A 19424-nucleotide genomic window follows, 5' to 3' on the forward strand; every position below is an offset into this window, starting at 1 on the left:
ATCACCCTAGAATAGTGCTAATCTCCTACAAAAAGTGATGAGATTATAAAGGCAATAAGATCTCCACTTCTTCTAAAGGCATAGGTAAAGTTAAACTCCATTACAATTCTGTTGTTTGAAAATGTGTCTCTCTAACAGTGACTTCTGCTGCCATTGCAGGATGATTTGGAAATTTGCCTTGTCTGTTTTTCTGATGGCAACGCTGGTTCAAGTAACAGACACCAGGAAAAACCGTCCTGCAGGTGCCATTCCCTCTCCATACAAAGGCAGCAGCAGCAACCACTCAGAGCGTAGGCATCAGCTGAACAAGGAGGTGTTGGCCTCCAGCCAGGAGGCCTTGGTGGTCACCGAGAGGAAGTACCTCAAGAGTGACTGGTGCAAGACGCAGCCCCTGCGGCAGACTGTCAGCGAGGAGGGCTGCATCAGCCGCACCATCATCAACCGCTTCTGCTATGGGCAGTGTAACTCCTTCTACATCCCACGGCACGTGAAAAAGGAGGAGGAGTCCTTTCAGTCCTGTGCTTTCTGCAAGCCACACAAGGTCACCTCTTCGACCGTGCAGCTGGAGTGCCCCGAGCTGGACCCACCATTCCGACTCAAGAAAATTCAGAAGGTCAAGCAGTGCCGGTGCATGTCTGTGAATCTGAACTCAGGCAAACTGTGAGAGCAGGCATATAGCTGCTGCTTGTTGTTGCCTCTATCAGATTTACTGCTGTCTCTCCTCTCCCACTGAGCAGACTGTTCCATTTTGTTGGTTTGTTTCTTCTTTTCCTTTTTTTTTTTTTTTGTGTTTTGTTTTCTTTCAGGAGGCATCTCTCCAGCAAGGAAGGGCTCCTTGACACTTGCCTACTGGAATAATGCTTTTTAATGGGCTGTGTTAGGCACTTCACCATAAAGTTTCATTGTATTTTTAATATCATCTGGCAGTTGAATTTTCTGGCATGGAGCAGGCTACCAGAAGTTGGGATTGATGATCTAAGCGACCAGTTGGCTGAATCCAGCATTAAATGTTTCCACTGTGTGGAGTAAAGCCCTCTGCCCTACACTCCAGTTCCCTCCACATGTTGAGAACACCTTCTTTGTGCTTTGATCTGGAGCTTGTTTCTCTCACCTGGAAGTGCTGGGGTTCTGCCCAGGACTGGGGGACACAGGTGAGGGAGAGTAACAAGGAGCGATTTGTGAAAAGCAAGTGAGACTCTCCAATGAAACTCAGCTTCTTAAGGCGACTTCAATTGTGCAATGACAAATGGTTCTGGGCTTGTTGTCTGAACAGCAGATCAGAAGCAAGGAGAAGAGGGCGAGGCACTGGGTCAGCCACAGTGACCACAGAGCAGACTGAGGGTGGGTTCTGATGCTGTTGTGGTTAGAGTATATTGAACACATGGTCTCTGCAGCAGTGTTTATTTTGTAACCTAGCTATAGTAAACAGCTGTTTAAAGTATTATAGACCTAGCCATGTATATTTTCCTTGTGGCAGAATATGCCAGAGATTAAAATATGTTAAGAGACTCGGTTGCTAGGTCAGCTGCCTGGCTTAAAATGAACATGGTTTTACTAGGCTTTCTGTAGGGTTTTGTATGTTAGATATGTGTGTGAGTTTCTTACTCCAAAAAGGACAACATCCATTTATGACGTTATATTTATGCCTGCACAGACTGGGGAAGGTGGGAGGGTAGTGAGAAAGGAGCTGAGAACACTTAAGGGAGCGATGTTTCCCTTAAGGTATAAAAGCACTGTCACACAAAGGACAAAATTTGATCATTGCTGAATTGAATACAAAAGCTATGTAAGTGTTATTGAATTCTGGGAGTGGTGTCTCTCTCATGATTGGAAACCATGATCATGTGTTAGCATTAGACAAACCCATCCGTCAGTGCCACTGGAATGGGTCACAGCTGTGGGAGCAGTGATAGAGGAGGTTGTGATTGCTACATTATTGGTGGTGCACTAAGTTTTTGAGACCTGCACAATCAGTGTTGGTGAATGCTTGCAGTTCATTTTAAATCATACTGTGTTGTTATTTAGTTGATGGAGTTTATTATGTCCCATTTGTTGCAGTTCTGATCTGTATTAGTCCCAGCTGCATTAAAATCCTGTCTCAAACCGGCCCCTTCCCCCAAACCAAAGCCCACGCGCTCTCAGTTGTCTGAAGCTTACAAATTAAAAAGGACACGCCGACTCCCTGATGCGTGTCTCACAGTTCAGCATCTGCATCTAGTGAAACCAACCTGCTGTGGGAGCCCCTCCCCGCCAGCTTCTTTGCATGCAGCCGCTTTAAGGGGTTAATATGTTCAGCACTGTCGCCAGCTAGAGCTTCAGAGCCACAGGTCTCCATTATGTGACAGGCCTCTCTAAGAGGCTTTCAGGGTTGATCTCTGCAAGAGCTCACCAAGCGGTTTACAGGGACTGGCATGGGCAGGGTGAGATTGGTCGGGTCTATTAGCCCTGTTACATGAACAGACATTGCTTTTCTGCTGTGATCTCTCACAGTGTCAGAAGTGCACAGGGAGGCTCCTCACACAGGGAATGCTTTAGGGGTTGTAACTGCTGTGCTGTGGCATCCTGCCAGCCTCTGGATGGGCACCCTTCAGTCTAGGCTTGAGAGAGCTGGTGTGGGTGAGGTGCAAAGGGGGAAGGTGGCAATATGGTCTACTAAGACTCCAGGGATCCCAGTCTCCACTTGAAAGGAATGAACTGAAAGTCAGACATTTTGGACTAGAGAGAGAAAAGCACCCTAGTACATTCAGTTAAGAAAAACATGCAAGAATCTTTAAGCTATGCCCCGCCTGGGTTTTTCACCAGTTTGCAATATGAATATGCTGCAGCTTAAAGCTCCTTCTAGGAGCTGTGTTTATGTAAAAACTGAGTTGAGCTTGTAATGGTTAAAACTGTATTTAATTCTTGTTTTATAAATGAAAACAGAAAATGAAGAAATGCTTTAAGTATAATGTAATTATTTTATAGGTCAACTATTAAATTATAGATTAAATAATAAAGCTACTCTAGGGTTATATGGCATCCAGGTGTTTTGCTCTCTAATCAGTATTTGCTCCATCTTCCTTTTCACCCTCCCAAATACAGGTGAATAATGGCTCACCCATTGGGTGAGCTTGGGAAAACCTAACTACTTCTCCTCTTGTCCCTAACAAAAGTACCTGCAAGACAGGTACCCCCCTCAAAAGTACCTGCAAGACAAGAAGGAAAAATGAAATGCACTAGTCTTAGATTCTAGAGTTGATTCTGCATGCACAAATTCTGTTTTTTTTGGTTAAATGACAAGACATGCAAAGCTGCACCACTGGCTGAAACACCAGCATCATTTGTGGTAAGAGAAATAACTGTTACCCTGACCTAAGTGGTTTTGTTTAAAATGTATATAGATCCTTACATAACAGGCACCAAACTACTCATAAGGAAAAAAAAAAAGGTATATCTTAAAATATAGGTGAGCTTTAATGGTTGCTGTCAGCTCTTGAATAGGTACACTGTATGTCACTCCAAAGACAGGGTAATGTTTTGGTTTTTTTTCATTTCCAACCCAGAGAAAATGCAGTTTCTCAAAGGAAAATTTTTGTAATGAAAGAGAGTAGTCACATGGATGGATGAGCCTCCATGTGACCAGAAGAGATGCCTGTCATGGGTCTTGAAAGAAGCAAGAGCACCTAGACCATAACTGTGTCCTTTATGGCACTTCTGACACCTGCAGAAGCCCTTTGCTCTTTTTCCTTGCCCATCTCTTGCCCAAATCCTCTCACAGTTCAGTGAATCAATGTGTTTGGAGCTTTTTTTTTTTTTCTTAGCTGTTGCTTTTGAGAAATTAGTGGTTTGCTTTGTATTAGCTACCAAAGTGTGGTCAGGGTGCCCTGCTCAGAACTTGAAAGTGCCTCTCTCAGTTGGCTTAAAGGGACCTCAGTAGTAATCTCATCTAATGCCCCTTTCTCATTTCCAGCTGTCTCTTGGCCAGTCTCCTGCTTTGCAGGTTGCTTCACTGCCCAGCATCCACCTGAACCTCTACTGTCTGAGGCACAGCCTAGACTCCAGCTCCAGTTTTTTAAAACTCTTGCTGCCTGACTGTTGAACCATCATACCGGAGACATATGTTGTCATCCAAAAATCTCCCCCTTGTGGAAGCAATCTCAAGAGCAAGGCATATCTCTCTGAGCAGATGAAAAAAGCCTTAGGTCAGTGGAGTTTTTTAAAGTGGAGTGCTGCTACAGGACAGGAGAAGGAGGAGGACAGTGAATGTTTAGCTCTACCACCATGGAACTGTCATGCTGGCAGGGCCCCAATTTAGGGCGAGTGGCAAATGACGTTTTTAAGAGCTTAAATTTGAGCTGTGGTTGGGAAGCAGAGAAAACAGTGCTGACTCAATGGGGACCCTTTATCTTCAGAAATACATTACTTTTTTTAGGCAATGGACTTACCATTGGATGTTTTTACGAGTCAGTTGGATGAGTGTCAGGTACAGGTACAGGTACAGATGGGTCTGTCATAAGCAAGAGAAAGACTCGGAAAATCTGTTCTGTAATGAGAATCATATTAGTGGGTGGCAGACCTGAATGGTGTGGGTCACAGTTTTCTCTCTCCTCCCTTTGCTGAGCTCTTCGCACCATCTTTGGAAAAGCTCAACTTCATCAGTTTTTGCTTACTCTTCCCATAGCAGTTTAAAATTGGTGTAACTCAAGTAACTAACAGATTTGTCACAAACTCAGCTTTCCTTTTAACACAGAGTCTGCAAAAAAATGCAAAGACTCGCTATATCTTCTCTCAATGAAATTAATAATTGCTTCCAACTTTTTAAGCTGATCTCTGAAAAATTGGGCAAGAAAAAACGTCAGTCTGCGGAAGATGCCTCTAACTGTATTTCCGCTGCCACCGTTGGATAATACTTAACTAAGTTTTGGAAGTGTTTCGGGATGATGAAAGGTGCTACGAAAAAAGCTAACCACTACTGTGTCATGATGTGACAAAGTATCATGCTTCTGAAAGGCTTTAATTTGCAAGAAAACAACGTGAATCCTCTTAGCTCCTCATAAAAAACCAGATTGTTATTGTCAGCAAGTCACACCTGCTGCTCAGGTATGAAAGTCCCTCTTTTGCTGCTGCATTTGTTTAAGTAACGGTGAGCAACATGTGGTGTTGGTGATCAATAAAAGCTCAGAATTTTGTCTGTGAGAACTCTTTTTGGATTACAGCCAACTCAAAGTGTAGTATGGTTAATGCTGCAGTAAATGGGGGGATTGCAGTAAACATGGAGTATCGGACATCTTTAGAACACACTCAAACAAGCAAACAAAAGAATATTAGTCCAGAATTCTGTAAGAAGTTGAGTGTATCACTAAAAAACAAAGAGTGGATGTGAAACATGCTGTTGGTGTGCATTGGATGTTCCATGGGTCAACTGTGGTGCTGAACATAGTGGGCTACTTTGCATGGAAGCTTGAATAGGCTGGAGAGAAGCTATATAAAAGAGAAAGAAATTCAACCAAATAGATTGGGCCTGAGTAAAATGAAAGAGAAAAATCTATGTAGCAGCACGTGTTTTAGGATCATAACATGGTCCTATGAGCTACAGTCAGCCTTTGACACTTTTCTTCAGAGATCGAGGTTTGCAAATATCTTCTAACATCTATGCTGGAGATCCAGTGAAAAGTGTATGTATGTATGTATGTGACCATCCTACCAGGTCGCTGGATAACACACGTATATAAAAAGGCATTATAATATGTGGATATAACTTTTCAATGCACATTTTTGCCCTAATAAAAATTTCTTGAGACTGTTACCTCGGCAGTGTCAGTAGGAACAGGTTACAAACCTGAGCCAAATGCACTACTCGCCAGCATGCACAAGCCAGAGAAGTGAATGATGTAAAGGACTGAATATCTCACTACCACCACCTGGGGAAAAGCCCCATTTCCTCTGATCCCTTCACAAAAGTGTTTCCTTGATCACAGGAGCCTGAATGGGATGTGGTACTTAGGGACCAAATGGTTTGTAGCAAACTACAACATAGCTGGAGAGTGAAGAGAGAAGGCAGTTATTTCATTATTATTCCTTTTATTTTCATATAAATTAACATTCTAAAAAAATTGGAATAGAAACACTAAATACAGTATTGCACATAGTGATCTTTGTTAGACGATCTGTTATTTAATTTAGTATAGTAATATACATACTGTAGGTACTGAAGAGAACAGGAAGGCTACAAATGAAAACATGCTACTGTATCCTTGCACTTAGGAGCAAAGTTAGGAGGAAATAGACTATTGTTTACATAAATACAAACATGGATTTGAATCAGTGCCATTAAAATAGCTTTATTTTTTAAAGTTTCTTTTTCCATAAGTTAGTCGTAACAGCAAATAATCTCTTATTTTCTCTTCCCCAAATAGTAATGTTACTCCCATCAAAACAAAATTTTAGAACTCCGTTCTTGGTAATTAATATCCCTGCCAGAAATTATAAGTCGTACAGAATTTCACATAGGTTTGTCAGCAACAGGAGACTTGCTTTTCACACAGTGAAAAAAACCATCTTTTCTAGTGCTTGGTATATGTGAAGAATAACAGATTCCTGAGGTCATATTTTGCACTTCCTTTTATGACACCCTGTAGAATATACTAGCCTCTGAACAGCTAGGAATGTCTCTTGACGTGCTAGATTAGACAGGGAATAACGCAACCCAGCAGGTTAGAGCTCATTTGCCTTACCCCAGTGTCTTTCAGGCTCCAAAGCTGTGAGCATGTGCATCCAATTGAGTTGCACGCAGAGTCTACTTTTAGGAAAAAGGCGCTTCGGAAGAAAAACTTTATCAATCAGACTGATTGGTTTGGGGCTCTTAAATTAGGACTGGAGGAAGGGGTTGTTATCAGTTGAGCAGATCAAAATTGATACAGTGAATTCTGGATTGCAAATAGGAATTAAACACTTGGTCTAAAATGGAAGCCCTAAGTCGTAGAGTTCAATCATTAACCTCCTAGTCAGGGACACAAAGCCTGGAGGAAATGTCTGCAATTCTTTTAAGTGTGAAATTGATGTCAATTAGTTGGTAGTCTGTGTTCAGTCACTAGAATTGGCTACTGTTTTCCATAAATGTTGTCCCCATGTGCATCTTTTAATGGCTCACTAAAGGAGTTTTAAATTAACTGTAAAGCTAATTCCAGAAGGGAAGTCATGTACATGTGGCCAAAAGCCTGTCTGACTTAAGTGATCAGCAGTTAAAACTATACTATACCTTCTAAAGCTCATGTAAAAGTATTAGCTGCTTTATATATTAACAAACTATAATAGTCAAATCTCTCATACTCTCTATCATACTTCTGTGCTTTTCTGTATTTTTCTGTTTTTCACCTCTTTTTTCCTTTTTTTTTTTAATGCTGGATTTCTGACCCCCATACCACCTGGCATTCACTATCTGGCAAAAGATGAAGTAAAAGTATGCTGCCTTATCGATTTTAAAGATAGTTACAGTAAACATCTTGTTCCACAAATATTTAGTCATGGAGGGCAACCAAACAAGTTGGGAAAGCATTGATTATACTGTATAAACAGCACTTAACGATTCAAAATACAAACTACAAATGCCAACATGAAACAGATACAAACAGTTCACTAGGAGTAACATTTCTTTCCCTAATCTAAGTGCAGTGCCATGAAGTATTCGTGTTAGATGTTGCCAGTAGGAATGGAAATGTTTTACTGTACCAAGTAGCATTCTTATGAAGTTCAACTTAATGCAATTTTCAGCATGTTCAGAACTGATGCAGATGCTGCTTTTTATGCATGCTGACTTGGCCTATTTGTAATATACCATACACTTTACAAAATATCATTTTTGAGTGGCAAAGGAGATACAGAGTACAGGGGAAGGTGTTTCAAGTCCATACCTAGTCTATTGCTGGGCACTCCATTAAAGTGATTACATTCGTGAATGAATGTACAATAACACATCAATTGGTGGAAAACTCTAGAGAACAAAAAGCAAATTTAAAAAGGTCAAGAAAGCAAATGATCAGGATGATGTAGTTTCCTTCCCTCTCACTCCCCACCCACAAGCATGTTGAGTTTTGGTACCCAGGTAACCATGGCTTTTGCTTTTCTTCTCTCAGATTTTCATACTTATCTTTGCTTTCTGAAAAATAAAATAAATTTAAAAAAAAAGAGGAATTGAGTGTACATAAAACCACCTCACACGTACTTATGCTATGTAAAGCAAATAAATATATATCCTAATGATCAATTATAGTTACTGTAGAACTGCTTCACAAATAAACTTCCTTTGAAGAAGGAACTGAAGTAGACTACAGCTATACGTTTCTTGTGAAATATTTTTGTTTACTTTCCTTTTCACTCATCAAATTTTTCTAATACTGAAAGTCCTTGTTTCAGTGCAAATAATGATACAGGAATAATTAAGGAAATAGTTATTTCTTAAAAGAAAAAATATCAGTGTCTTTATATACTGCAAGATACAAGTTAGATGGAGAAATTCAAAATAATGTTAACTTTTGTTTTTTGTTTTTGGTTGGTTTTTTTTTTAAATCTTGATCTGTTTTATAATCAAATTGATTAAATGTAGTTTATCATTCCTTACCAAGCTAGTACTCCATTTACATTTCTTGTGGCACTAACCACAGCCAACTTTCACTAAACATTCAGAATATGAAACAATAAATGCAATATTATTTATTCCTGTGTCAGATTATATTAGTTAGAATGCAGCATATTACCACATGCTTCATTTCCAAGATGTATCACAGTAATATAACCATGACTACAAAGCACAAAAGAATTAAGTCATGTCTCATGGTGGGAAGGAAGGGTGTGGACAGGGACACAGACACATGGAAAAAATCTTCTAATATTTTATAAATATAAATGATGGCCAATTGCTACAGGTATCATTTAAATGTGAGGTGCAAGATTAATTTTTCACTAGAGGAATATTACTTTTCGGTAAAATCAGCCATGATCCTAGCAATGCTTAGGCAATCACAGGGGAAAGGTTTCCTTCAATGACCAGAATTACTCCTCTCGTATCACTGAAGTTATTTGTTTTCAGATGAATGGTGAAAGCACAGTATTATCTTTTTCTAGGGTTTCTATTCCAAACAAATCCCTATCAATGGAACAGAAGCCACTAGTATTTGATACAGTGATCCAGCTTGAAAAATGTGTACCTATCAAAATTCTTCCTTACATGTTGTAACTGTAGAAAAGACAGAGAATACAGACTGAATGAGCTTGGACTGGAATTGCCTTTCTGCCTTTTAGGTGCATCCCACACCAAGACTGGGAAGAAGACAGATTGGCAGGGTGGGGCAACAATATGTTGATCTTGCTTGTGCTGCATCTATTTTGTGAAGATTCACAAGCAGATGTCATGTTTGTTAATCTAACTCCTTTAATCAAAATGTTAAAACAACAACAACAAAACCCCAAACCAAAAACCAACCCAGAACAAAAACATACGTCAAGAATAACATACTTATAAAACGCGAAGAGCAAACAGTAGAAAAAGTAATGGGAACAGAAGCATTGCTACAATTTTTACTTACAATTCCAGAATCATGTTTTGGTCTTATGTTGTATAGTGACTTCCCCTTTTTCTGCCTGCAGACTTCCTCTGCTTCTTTAACTCTGAAGAGAGACAAAATATATGTGTTCCCATAGACCAACAACATTTCTGAAGACAATGCATTATAGAACTTACAAATTTAGGCCTGAGGACTTAAGTGGACAACTGTGTTCTCCATATATTCATTGGCACGCTCCACAAAATAGTACTTGCACTCTAGGGCTGTTGTGGCCATACCTGGCATTTACAAGGACAGGCATAATCAAATGCCTAATCAATTCTAGTTACAAAAGCAATCAGTACTTACTGCAGTTGAAGATTCAAACGTTTGAGGGTTTTAAACATGAAGTTTACATTTCAGAGCATTCATGCAAACGTTGCTAAGAAAACTTGTTTTTATCACTGTTTAAAATAATTCTTCATCCATTCCCAACCTCAGTACTTCAACTACAGTTTAAACAAAATTTCTCACCAAGCTATCTTTCCTTCCACTCATTTTTGTTTGGATTTAAAATGGTGAAATAGCTTAATCTAAATTTCCAGCTTCCATTGTAACTTAAAAAAAAAAATGGAAAATTGACATGGAACATGATGTTTAAATATGATGTTTAAAGGTGGTGTGAGTCACTGCACATGTGTCTTTCATTCCAAAGCTGAGGAGCAGGTTCCCGAAGTAAGGGTCCACTTCTTAGTTCTTCCTGACTTGGCAAACACTACCAAATTAGGACCTTGTGAAATCCTACCACATTCTTGATAAGAGAAATGTCCTTTTTTGCCATGCAGATAGGAAATAAACTGTGAAAGGCAAAGGACTATACTCAGACTGGGAGCCTGCCAGAATACTTTGATGGGTTGAATGTCACACCGTAAAATATTTCTTTACCACTTTCACTGGTTTTGTAGATCAACCTTGTAAACACACATGGTTACTGAAACACTGATAATACAGATTTAACTTACAGACTCTGAGCTCCTAAGACTTACATAAACACTTTCCATAAGATGACATTAAATCATGTGAGATCTGTATTTATTTATTTATATTTAAATCCTATATTGGCTTGCTCTTGCCAAAAATATAGACTTCAGATGGCATGTACTCTGCCTTTTCATCATTATCCAACAGTGAAAAAAAGAAACAACAGTTAAATGATATTGAAGAAATTATATATCCTTGGCTGGTTCCCTGTGGTTCATCTCCAGACCACTCATATGTCTGCTATTTCAGCAAGGCTACCTAGGGCAATGTGAGAATCAGATTTTGTGTTACTATTATTTTTAATATTTTTGTGTGTTTGGTAAGGGCCAGATTTTGAAAATAAAACTCCAGCTGGGTCTGCTAAGCACATAAAAAAAACCACCTTCACATTCATCTCTCCTTTATTCAACTTCCCCAGACACACCTTGTTCTTTTCACAAGTTTCAAATTTATACTCTAAAAAATTAATTTAAATGTCAGTTCTTTTTCAGCACTTCCAACAAGCTGCCCTCTTCATCTGATGGCCTTATATGTTATCAGTGTAGGGAGACCTTTATGTGCACAGGTCGGGGGCAAAAAAAAAAGCTTTGAAAACTGTTGTTTTCAAGCTGTAATGATTTCTATCTGACTGCAAATCAGATAGACTGCTGGAGGATAAACTAGAACAAAAATGTCAAACAGTCAAGTAATTCACTTTTAAAATATATTTAAATAGATTTGGTAGAAGTGACAGCCAAGATGTGATAGCTTCAAATAGAAGCTTATGGGAATTATGCAGAATGAAGTAAAATTCAAAGACATTTTCCTTTTCCTAAAACACTTTTTTTCTTCTGCTTTGTGTCTACTTATATCCAAAGGAGGAAAGGTATCTGTGACACTGATCTTCCCATGACCTTTCAAATATTCAAACATATTCAGACATATTCCAACCTATCAAAAGCCATTCTTACAAAGTCAGATATAAACCAGCATGTCTATCATATAATTTCCTTTTTTTCAAATACAAATAGAGCTGGCTCTCTTCACTGGTAGACATCATTTAAAGAACAAAATGAAATCTTACTTGGGAGTAAATTAGTATCAAATCCCAGGGACTGTATAAGTACTATTGAGCTTATCAAAAGGACTGTTTTATAGAAGCAGTGTAACATATGCAGGTATTCAGACTACTCAACATGCAAATGACAGCATATGTAACATGCAAAAATATTTATCAAACCAGTTCACACAGATCCAGATGTTATTCTCAGGAAATGCCAGGGAATCTTCAATTCCAGTGTTTGTCCCACCTAAATATCCTCCTTCCAGGATAGATTACCCACTGCTTGCTAACATACCAGGTCATGAGACAACACAGCTCTCTGTGGGTCTCATATCAATTCAAAACAAAAATCCTCACACAGAATGGAACCCTCGATAATGCAGTTCTTTTCTAAAGAGCGGTGTCACTGTCAGTGTAACATCTCTTCTGTTAGGGAAACAGCTATCTGGAGAAAGGCTGTTTCTGCTTGAAACAGCAAAATGCTAATAACATGCCACTCTGTGAGGGAGGAAGTCAGAACTTCTGTGTCCCTTAGATTGCACTTCAAGAAACGATCCACAATCTCCAGACTGATAAATGGCAACCTTAAGCTTGTGTAACCCATTTTTCTAGGACTGTGTAACAGGTGCTGGTCTCACTACTATGGTTGTGGTTCTCAAGATTTTGGGAGCTTTTATAAAATTCCTTGGAGTTTGAGCCTATTTATTCATACCAAGGGGAATGCAGAAGATGAGAAGCATAACTCCCTAATGCACTTAAAGCTGAGAGCTAGCAGGCACTCAGTTCCAGTTCCCACCATATCACTGACTCGCTGTGTGGGTTTGGGACAGCTCACTGTCCCTTGGCTCCCATTCTGCTCTTTGTGCAGGAAGATTGAAGTGGTTGGATAGAACCTCAGTGAAGTCAATACCTATATATATGCATCTTCAGCAAGAAATGTCCTTAGAAATGTAAAGGTAGGACACAAAAGGCTCATTGTGAGGAGGCTTAGTTTGTGACCATGTTAATTCCAGAAGCAAGGAGAGCTGTGTAAATCTACAGTTGTATCTAAAAAAGAAAATCCAGGGACTGGTGAAATATAGAGGCAAAGACAACCGTGAGCTTTCCACAGGGCTAAATCATAAACCAGTGAAAGTGGTTATCAATTTCTACAGTGTGTAAGTATATTTTCTGAAGACTGATCATTCAACTAAATTAGAATTTTATTACATGTAAAATTAAGATAACCTAATCCTTCTAGAAGAACAAAAGGATGTGTTTTGGGTAGGAGCATCCACACCATTTAAACAGTATGATCAAGAAAAGCAGGTAAAAGGTTACTTTTAAAATAAGAGCAATAGTTCTAGTTCAGCTGGAAAACAACTGCCACTGGCAATTTTTTGTCAGCTTCTAAAGTTTTCTCTATTGGCCATGAATGATTCTTCATCTTTCCATAACACTAATGAGATTTATGTGATACCATGTTGCTTCTGTAAGCTCATGCCTGGTACAAGTCATACTTCTCACAGTGGCAAGCAAGCTCATGCATACCTTCCTCGTGCTCCGGCTTTTCCTGCACTACTTCTCACTGACTTCAATGACACCCTGCTCAGCATGGAGGTGCAAGATAATAATTTGAGGCAAAAATCTAAGTGCAAAAATTATATGAACACTAGTGACTAGTTAACTCAACTCTGGTGAGCTGTTAGAGCTTTATGAAGAAATTAATGGATCTAATTCAATAACGGAAGGAGGGAAGAGGATATTTGAAGAAAACAACACAAGACTCCCAAAAGTCACAAAAGGAGGAGCAATTGCATACAATGACATACTTCCAGGCTCTAGGCCAAAATGACACTACTGTGCCAATGCAGAACTCAAAGAGCTGGTAGAGCACAAAAGAGTTAAAAAAAGTTAAATCCCCACTCCTAGGAAAGGAGTGGGGTTCAATTGTCAGGCCCTGCATGGAAAGATAGGCTGCCACCTGGGATCTGGAAAAAGAGTCTGAGAAAAGTGAGCGTTCACCAGTTCCTGAGAATTATGACCTTTAGGCAAAGGTAGGCATGTGTATAGATTGATTTACTGTTCTGAAGATCTGTTTCCACTTAAACTATTTAGTTCTACAATACTAATACTTTCTGTTAGAGAGGTTGTTCAATCCCTTTATAGAACCATCACTCTCAGTTGTATCCAAATACTCAGAAGCAGGACAGATCCTGCTTCTAGGCATGATCTGAGAGTGGGAGAGTAAGACGGAAGTGGCAAGGGACATGGTGCGCTCTTGAAGTAGCCAGGTACTACAGTTAACTTGGTAAGTGTGATGGGAATGATTTGCAAGCTTGCAGTGTGCTAAGCTTCTTTGCTAAACCGATGCTCAAACTATCTCACTTCATACTTTTCAACTGCTTTGCAAGCTCACTTTCTTTCAGCAAATTGACTTCGGTTCATTTACTATCAACCCTTGTCACATCTCATGCCAATTCTGTCTTAAAAGTGAACATATGAGTTTGATAGAAAAGATAATATCAGCTGCATTACCTTTAGCAATTTTTGCCTCTTACTTATTTTTCCCAAATAATTTCCTGATTTTGTCTTAATGAGAACATAATCCTACAAAAACTAGTCTTCCCATCCTAGACAACCAGAGACTTGATTAACTCTCACTGTAGTAATCTGATGAGCAGAGTTATTACAGCAGTGGACCCAACTTCAGGCCCAGGGCAGATTGTATAAACACTTGTTAAGAATGTTCATCACTTGAATTTCTCTTAATATTAAATTTAGCTAAAGCATTGCTTGCATTATTTCAGAAAGAATATACTTCTAAACAGCTCAACAATAAGTAAGCACATAGGGAACACACATGATTCATGGATCAGTTAAAAAAAAATCTCCAAGTGAATGAACAGCCAGTCACTTACAGAAACTAAGAATTACAGTCCCAAAATCTGCTACTTAATAAGATTCAGAGAGTCTAACAATTGTTGCCCATAACAAAAGATTCTTATTTCTTATTTCCATCATAATAAAACCTCTCCTCCAGCACTTTCACCTCCTACTACCTCATATTTATTGTGAGGCAAACATATAAAAACTATGATTAAGTTTAAAGACAGTCTGTAAGATAAATAAGCAAGTTACACTTTGGCATGCACACAGGAAAAAGAAACCAGACATCCTTACAAACCCAAAAGACAGTATTTTTATCTGCCTTCTAGACCGATAGCCAGCCTGGCCACAACCTATCAAGGCTTAGAGACTTTCTGTCATCATTCAACCCATTGAAGGGGTAGCCACTTTCCTGCCACTAAATATTAATAATTTTGTCTGAAGTATCTGTGGCAGACAGGTTCATTTCCTACTGGCTCCATCTAGGCTTGGTTGCCTTACACTTCACTAGTGAGCACTATGACATGACAAATGTAATCACAGTGAGAAGACTGGAAAGTTATGTGCCTTAGGTAGTAGAGCTGCTCACAAAAACTTCCACGATAAACTCAGACAGATATTACTTTTACAGTTGACAGTATAGTTCATGAAACCCAAAAGACATTTTTCTGCAGATATTCTGTATTTTTTTAACATAAAACAAACCCAAGGTCAATACTCGTTATAGAACTAAGTGCTTATTATCAGATAAATAAAAATGGTGTTGCCAAAATATATTATGTAGCTTTGTCTGGGTTGGAGATTTGTTTGAACTTGTTTATAATAATAATAATACCTTTACATATAAAAACAAATAAAAAAAAATCTTCAACAAAATTATCAAGTGCCAGATGTCTTTCACATTTCAGGAGCAGAAAACTTTAAAACTCTTTCCTTAAAAACTCTTCCAGGGCAATGTGCCTGTATTTTGTTTTTTTCTTTAACTGAAATATTGAAAATATTTTTTGCTAAGGAGTTTTTCTTCAGAAAAACAAACAAACAAAAAACCAAACCCAAAACCAAACCCAAACAAACAAACAAAAACAAACAAAAAAACCCCAAAACCCCAGAATGGAAAATTACAATTCCCAACATAAAAGTAGAGTAAAAAATGTAGAGCTTTTACTTTCACGCTAATAGGGTTGAAATGATGACACAGATATGATTCAGTAACTGACTGCAAAGACTTTATACAGATAAGAAGCACACTGTAATGTACCTCGTCCCCTCAAACTGACTGATGAAACCTAACCTCTGCCTACCAACAAAGAGATAATGTATTAGACTATCATGACATCCCTGCCAGCTCCTTGTATGATTACTTCAAGGACCACAGGCAGATTGTGGCCGTCAGAAAGATGCAGTGATTAATCATAATTTTGCTAAGAGCACCACGGACAAATAGATTAAAATTTTTTAATCTGGGCACTTAACACAGCAAACAACCTGCAGCAGGACTCTGATTAAAGACCCCTCCTCTGTCAACAGTGTTGAATAGACTTTGGGGAATACATTTCATGTCGAATGGGTCTAAAATAAGGCTTTGGGGCCAGTCGAAAATTAGACTTTTCCTATTTGCAGAGTCTTACTGTAATCTACCACACACTTCACTATATTCTGAAAGAATTTAAATTCTGAAGTATTCAGTTTCACTTGGTTCTGTCTGGCAATCATAAATCATACTCTTGGTGATGTAGGGGTTCTACTCTTGTCTATGCAGAGATACATAGATGTACATAAATAAAAAAAAGAATACTGTTTGAAACATGATTTAAAAATTATCATTTTAACATTACAGAAAATTTCACCTTGAAAATGTAATGATGTAAAAAAATTGAGTTGTTAAGTATGGCTATGTTTCTAATAAAATGCAAACATGCATATATCCACTTAAATACACTAAATATATTTAATGACTTCTGTCATCAAATTGTCAAAGAGGCCAGTATTTCAGACTATACCTGGCTACCTTCACGCAAGATAGAAATCGCTTTCCTACAGACCTTACAGATGAAAACTGAAGTTAATCTAAGAAAAGACAGTCGTTACCTTACATTGTTTTTCTTGGAACTGAAGCCAGGCTGGCTACATTTGGGCTATTTGGTTAGGAAATTCAACAAGAAATGATAAGGGAGGCTAACAAAACTGGAGGTAAGGTAAAACTGGTAAAATAATCAGCAAGCAAAAGAAAGGAAACTCATGAGTGAACAGAAATGTGAAACTCCCTGTTAGCTGTAAAACATTTTTAAGCAGCAGATGTGGTAAAAGAAGGAAAAAATTCAATATGTAAAAAAGAATGAGAAAAGTCTCAGTAAACAGACCTCCTGGAGAAGAAGACTGTCTTAAAGAGGATATGGAGACATACCCTGGACAGATGAGTTGCTACACTGGGTATACTGGGGCTACTACATTGAATAATTGATAGCTACAAGATTGGCAGTACAAGCAAAGATGAGAATTGAGTGAATAGAAGAGATCAGTGAAAAGAAAATAAAAAAAGTAGAAGTCAGCTGGAGAGATACCACATTAAGAGATCTTCTGTGCAGGAGATGGGAAAATAAGACGCTTTGAGCTTTGCTGCATGAGGTAAAAAGTGCCCATTCATCATTATGTAATGATTCGAAAATGACTGCAGGCACAGCCAGCTTTTCCCAAATATGGAAAACAACCCCTGATGTTAAACTGGTCCCTATAGTGATACCATAAAACATGCACACAGCCATGCACTTACACTTAATGGATGTTGCCATTATGCCAGCTCCATGCACTGGTTTGGTAAACTATCAGTAACTAAGGAAGCTAACATCTTCAGTAGTTCAGGATCAGTCTGCATTAGAGTAGATTTTAAGTATTTGAGAGCATCTCAAACTTTTGGGGACTAATAATTTAATGATAAATGCTGCTCATTTGTAAAACATTACAATGCTTTATTGAACATGAAATGCCAAAGTAATAATTGTGCCTGGAAAAGTAGTAGTATGCTATACTACTATTAGAAGTATAGAAAATCTAGTACGTGACAAAAATTCTGTTTAAAAATTTTAATTATTTTCATCAATATGCAAGTATTTGTTGAATATATTGGCCCGATTTTTATCATATGCAAATGTCATTTTTTTTCCCCAAGAACTGGTGAACTGGAAAAGGTTAAAAAAGATTGAAAAGATCACTACATTGTAGGAATAATGGTACCCCATATTACTATACTTACTACTATCACACCCAGTCTGACATTACAGCTGTGAAAACAGGCTGTAAACATCATTATGAGATGATGATTGGTATCTTCCTTCTGTTATGCACAACACACATACTAGGATGCAACATAATGTGCCAGTATGGCACACCACTGTCATCAGGCAAATAGAGACTGCTGAAAAGCCCTTCTGCTGTTTATGTGGGGGCATTCTAGAATCTAGCCTCACTCAAGTCACAAAAATTAGGAAGGATTGCAGATTTGGACTTAGTTTTTTACTAGAGCCTTCGCTTTGTTGAAGTTTACTATTTGTAAGCACCAGTCGTCTCACAGCAGCAAATGGAAATATTTGTTCTTGCCTCATAAAATGCAGAATTACTTGAAAACATTAGACTAAGGTATTCAAAAGGATTTTCTACCAAAGATCCAGACGGAGAAACTTATCTCCAAGTGATTTTAATTTTCACAGACTTTTCCCTCAAAAGCAATGTTAAAAAATGACAGTTCTGTTCACCTCCTCTAACCAAAATACAGCGATGTTTTCATTGAAAAAAAAAAGAAAGAAAGAAAAAAGACTAATTGCCAAAAACGCACAAGACGAAAAATACCCATACTGAAATGCTGAGCAACTTCTTTCAGCTAGACAGCAAACTGTCTCTTTGTGAGTCACTGTCTCTCAGGATTGTTCCTAGCTGCTGAATCTTTGGTGTGTTTGAGCATTTTAAAGTAGATTTTCCAAAGGCCACAACACTATTTTCTCATCAGAAAGCTATTTTATTTCAAGATAAAATTTTGAATATTCCCAAAAACTGAAGATCCTTCTAATTATTCAATTTAATGTCATATAAACTGCCTTCTGTTTTAAAATGTCATTATGAGTTGTAAATCCAAGCTCACCAGCATTCAACTGAGTGATTAGAATGCAATAAAGACATTGAGATTAAAGTTCCCAAATCAGAAAATGTAGCTACCCATGACAACTTACTAACATAACGCTTGGAGTTTTTAGTTGGCATTACAAGAGCATGCCAAGCAAAATGTGACCCCACTAAACATATCCCGCATGTTCATCATTTCCCTCTCATGTTGCAACTCCATATACATTTTTCTTTTTTCTTCCATTTCTGCATTTCTTTGCAAGTGCCTATTCCCATGTCCCTCGATTTCTCAGTCTCAAGTCTGACTCACTGGTTCATATTATGAGCGCTAACAAATATCCCTTAAATTACTCTGAGGACATTGCTTGTGCTATGGGATTTAATGCCCTCCTCTGCAAGCAGAAGTGGCAACTTACCAATATGCTCCTCACTGTGCGATGTACAGATATCCAATGCCAGACTTTAAATTGCTCAACAGCAAGTTTTAAATCATCCTGCCGAGGAGTCTGTAGGGAGACATACCAGTCTTTCTGCAGAGGGAGATCAATGAGCTGTGGAGACACACTGGCCAGGAATCTCCCTTTCATCTAGATATACACAGTGTGACACACCAGGTGCCAGCTTAACTGCTATTCTTACGGGAATGGGCAACTTCTGCATTTGAGAGACGAGTGCATTTTTTTGAGTTTATAGATTACTTTTAATGTGTCAAAGATTTATCGTGGGAGTTAAAGAGTTGAATAAAGTCAGCCAGAAGAAATTCTCAAGATTAGTGTGATGTAAGATATCAGGGACTTATAGAATTTTACCATCACGTTGATCCTGCTTATGAACTCTCCTCT

The 19424-nt window shown here is 38.4% G+C and overlaps 2 protein-coding genes across 5 annotated transcripts in view; one reads left to right on the top strand and one right to left on the bottom strand.

Annotated features, from left to right (window-relative positions):
* Positions 1 to 5785, top strand: part of GREM2 (gremlin 2, DAN family BMP antagonist) — a 41380-nt gene extending 35595 nt beyond the window's left edge. For all 4 annotated transcript variants that reach the window (XM_032681423.1, XM_032681425.1, XM_032681421.1 and 1 more), the window contains exon 2: positions 160 to 5785. In XM_032681423.1, the coding sequence (XP_032537314.1) occupies positions 161 to 664 (504 nt within the window). In that variant the 5' untranslated portion in view covers position 160 and the 3' untranslated portion in view covers positions 665 to 5785. The remainder of the gene's footprint in view (positions 1 to 159) is intronic.
* A 258-nt stretch (positions 5786 to 6043) lies between these two features.
* Positions 6044 to 19424, bottom strand: part of FMN2 (formin 2) — a 179844-nt gene continuing 166463 nt past the window's right edge. Inside the window, exons 18-19 of the mRNA XM_032681420.1 lie at positions 9561 to 9642; positions 6044 to 8134 (exon numbers count right to left, since the gene is read on the bottom strand). Coding sequence (XP_032537311.1) covers positions 8108 to 8134; positions 9561 to 9642 — 109 coding nt within the window. The 3' untranslated portion in view covers positions 6044 to 8107. The remainder of the gene's footprint in view (positions 8135 to 9560; positions 9643 to 19424) is intronic.

The sequence above is a fragment of the Chiroxiphia lanceolata genome, chromosome 3 (assembly GCF_009829145.1).
Source record: "Chiroxiphia lanceolata isolate bChiLan1 chromosome 3, bChiLan1.pri, whole genome shotgun sequence".
NCBI classification, from domain to species: Eukaryota; Metazoa; Chordata; class Aves; order Passeriformes; family Pipridae; genus Chiroxiphia; species Chiroxiphia lanceolata.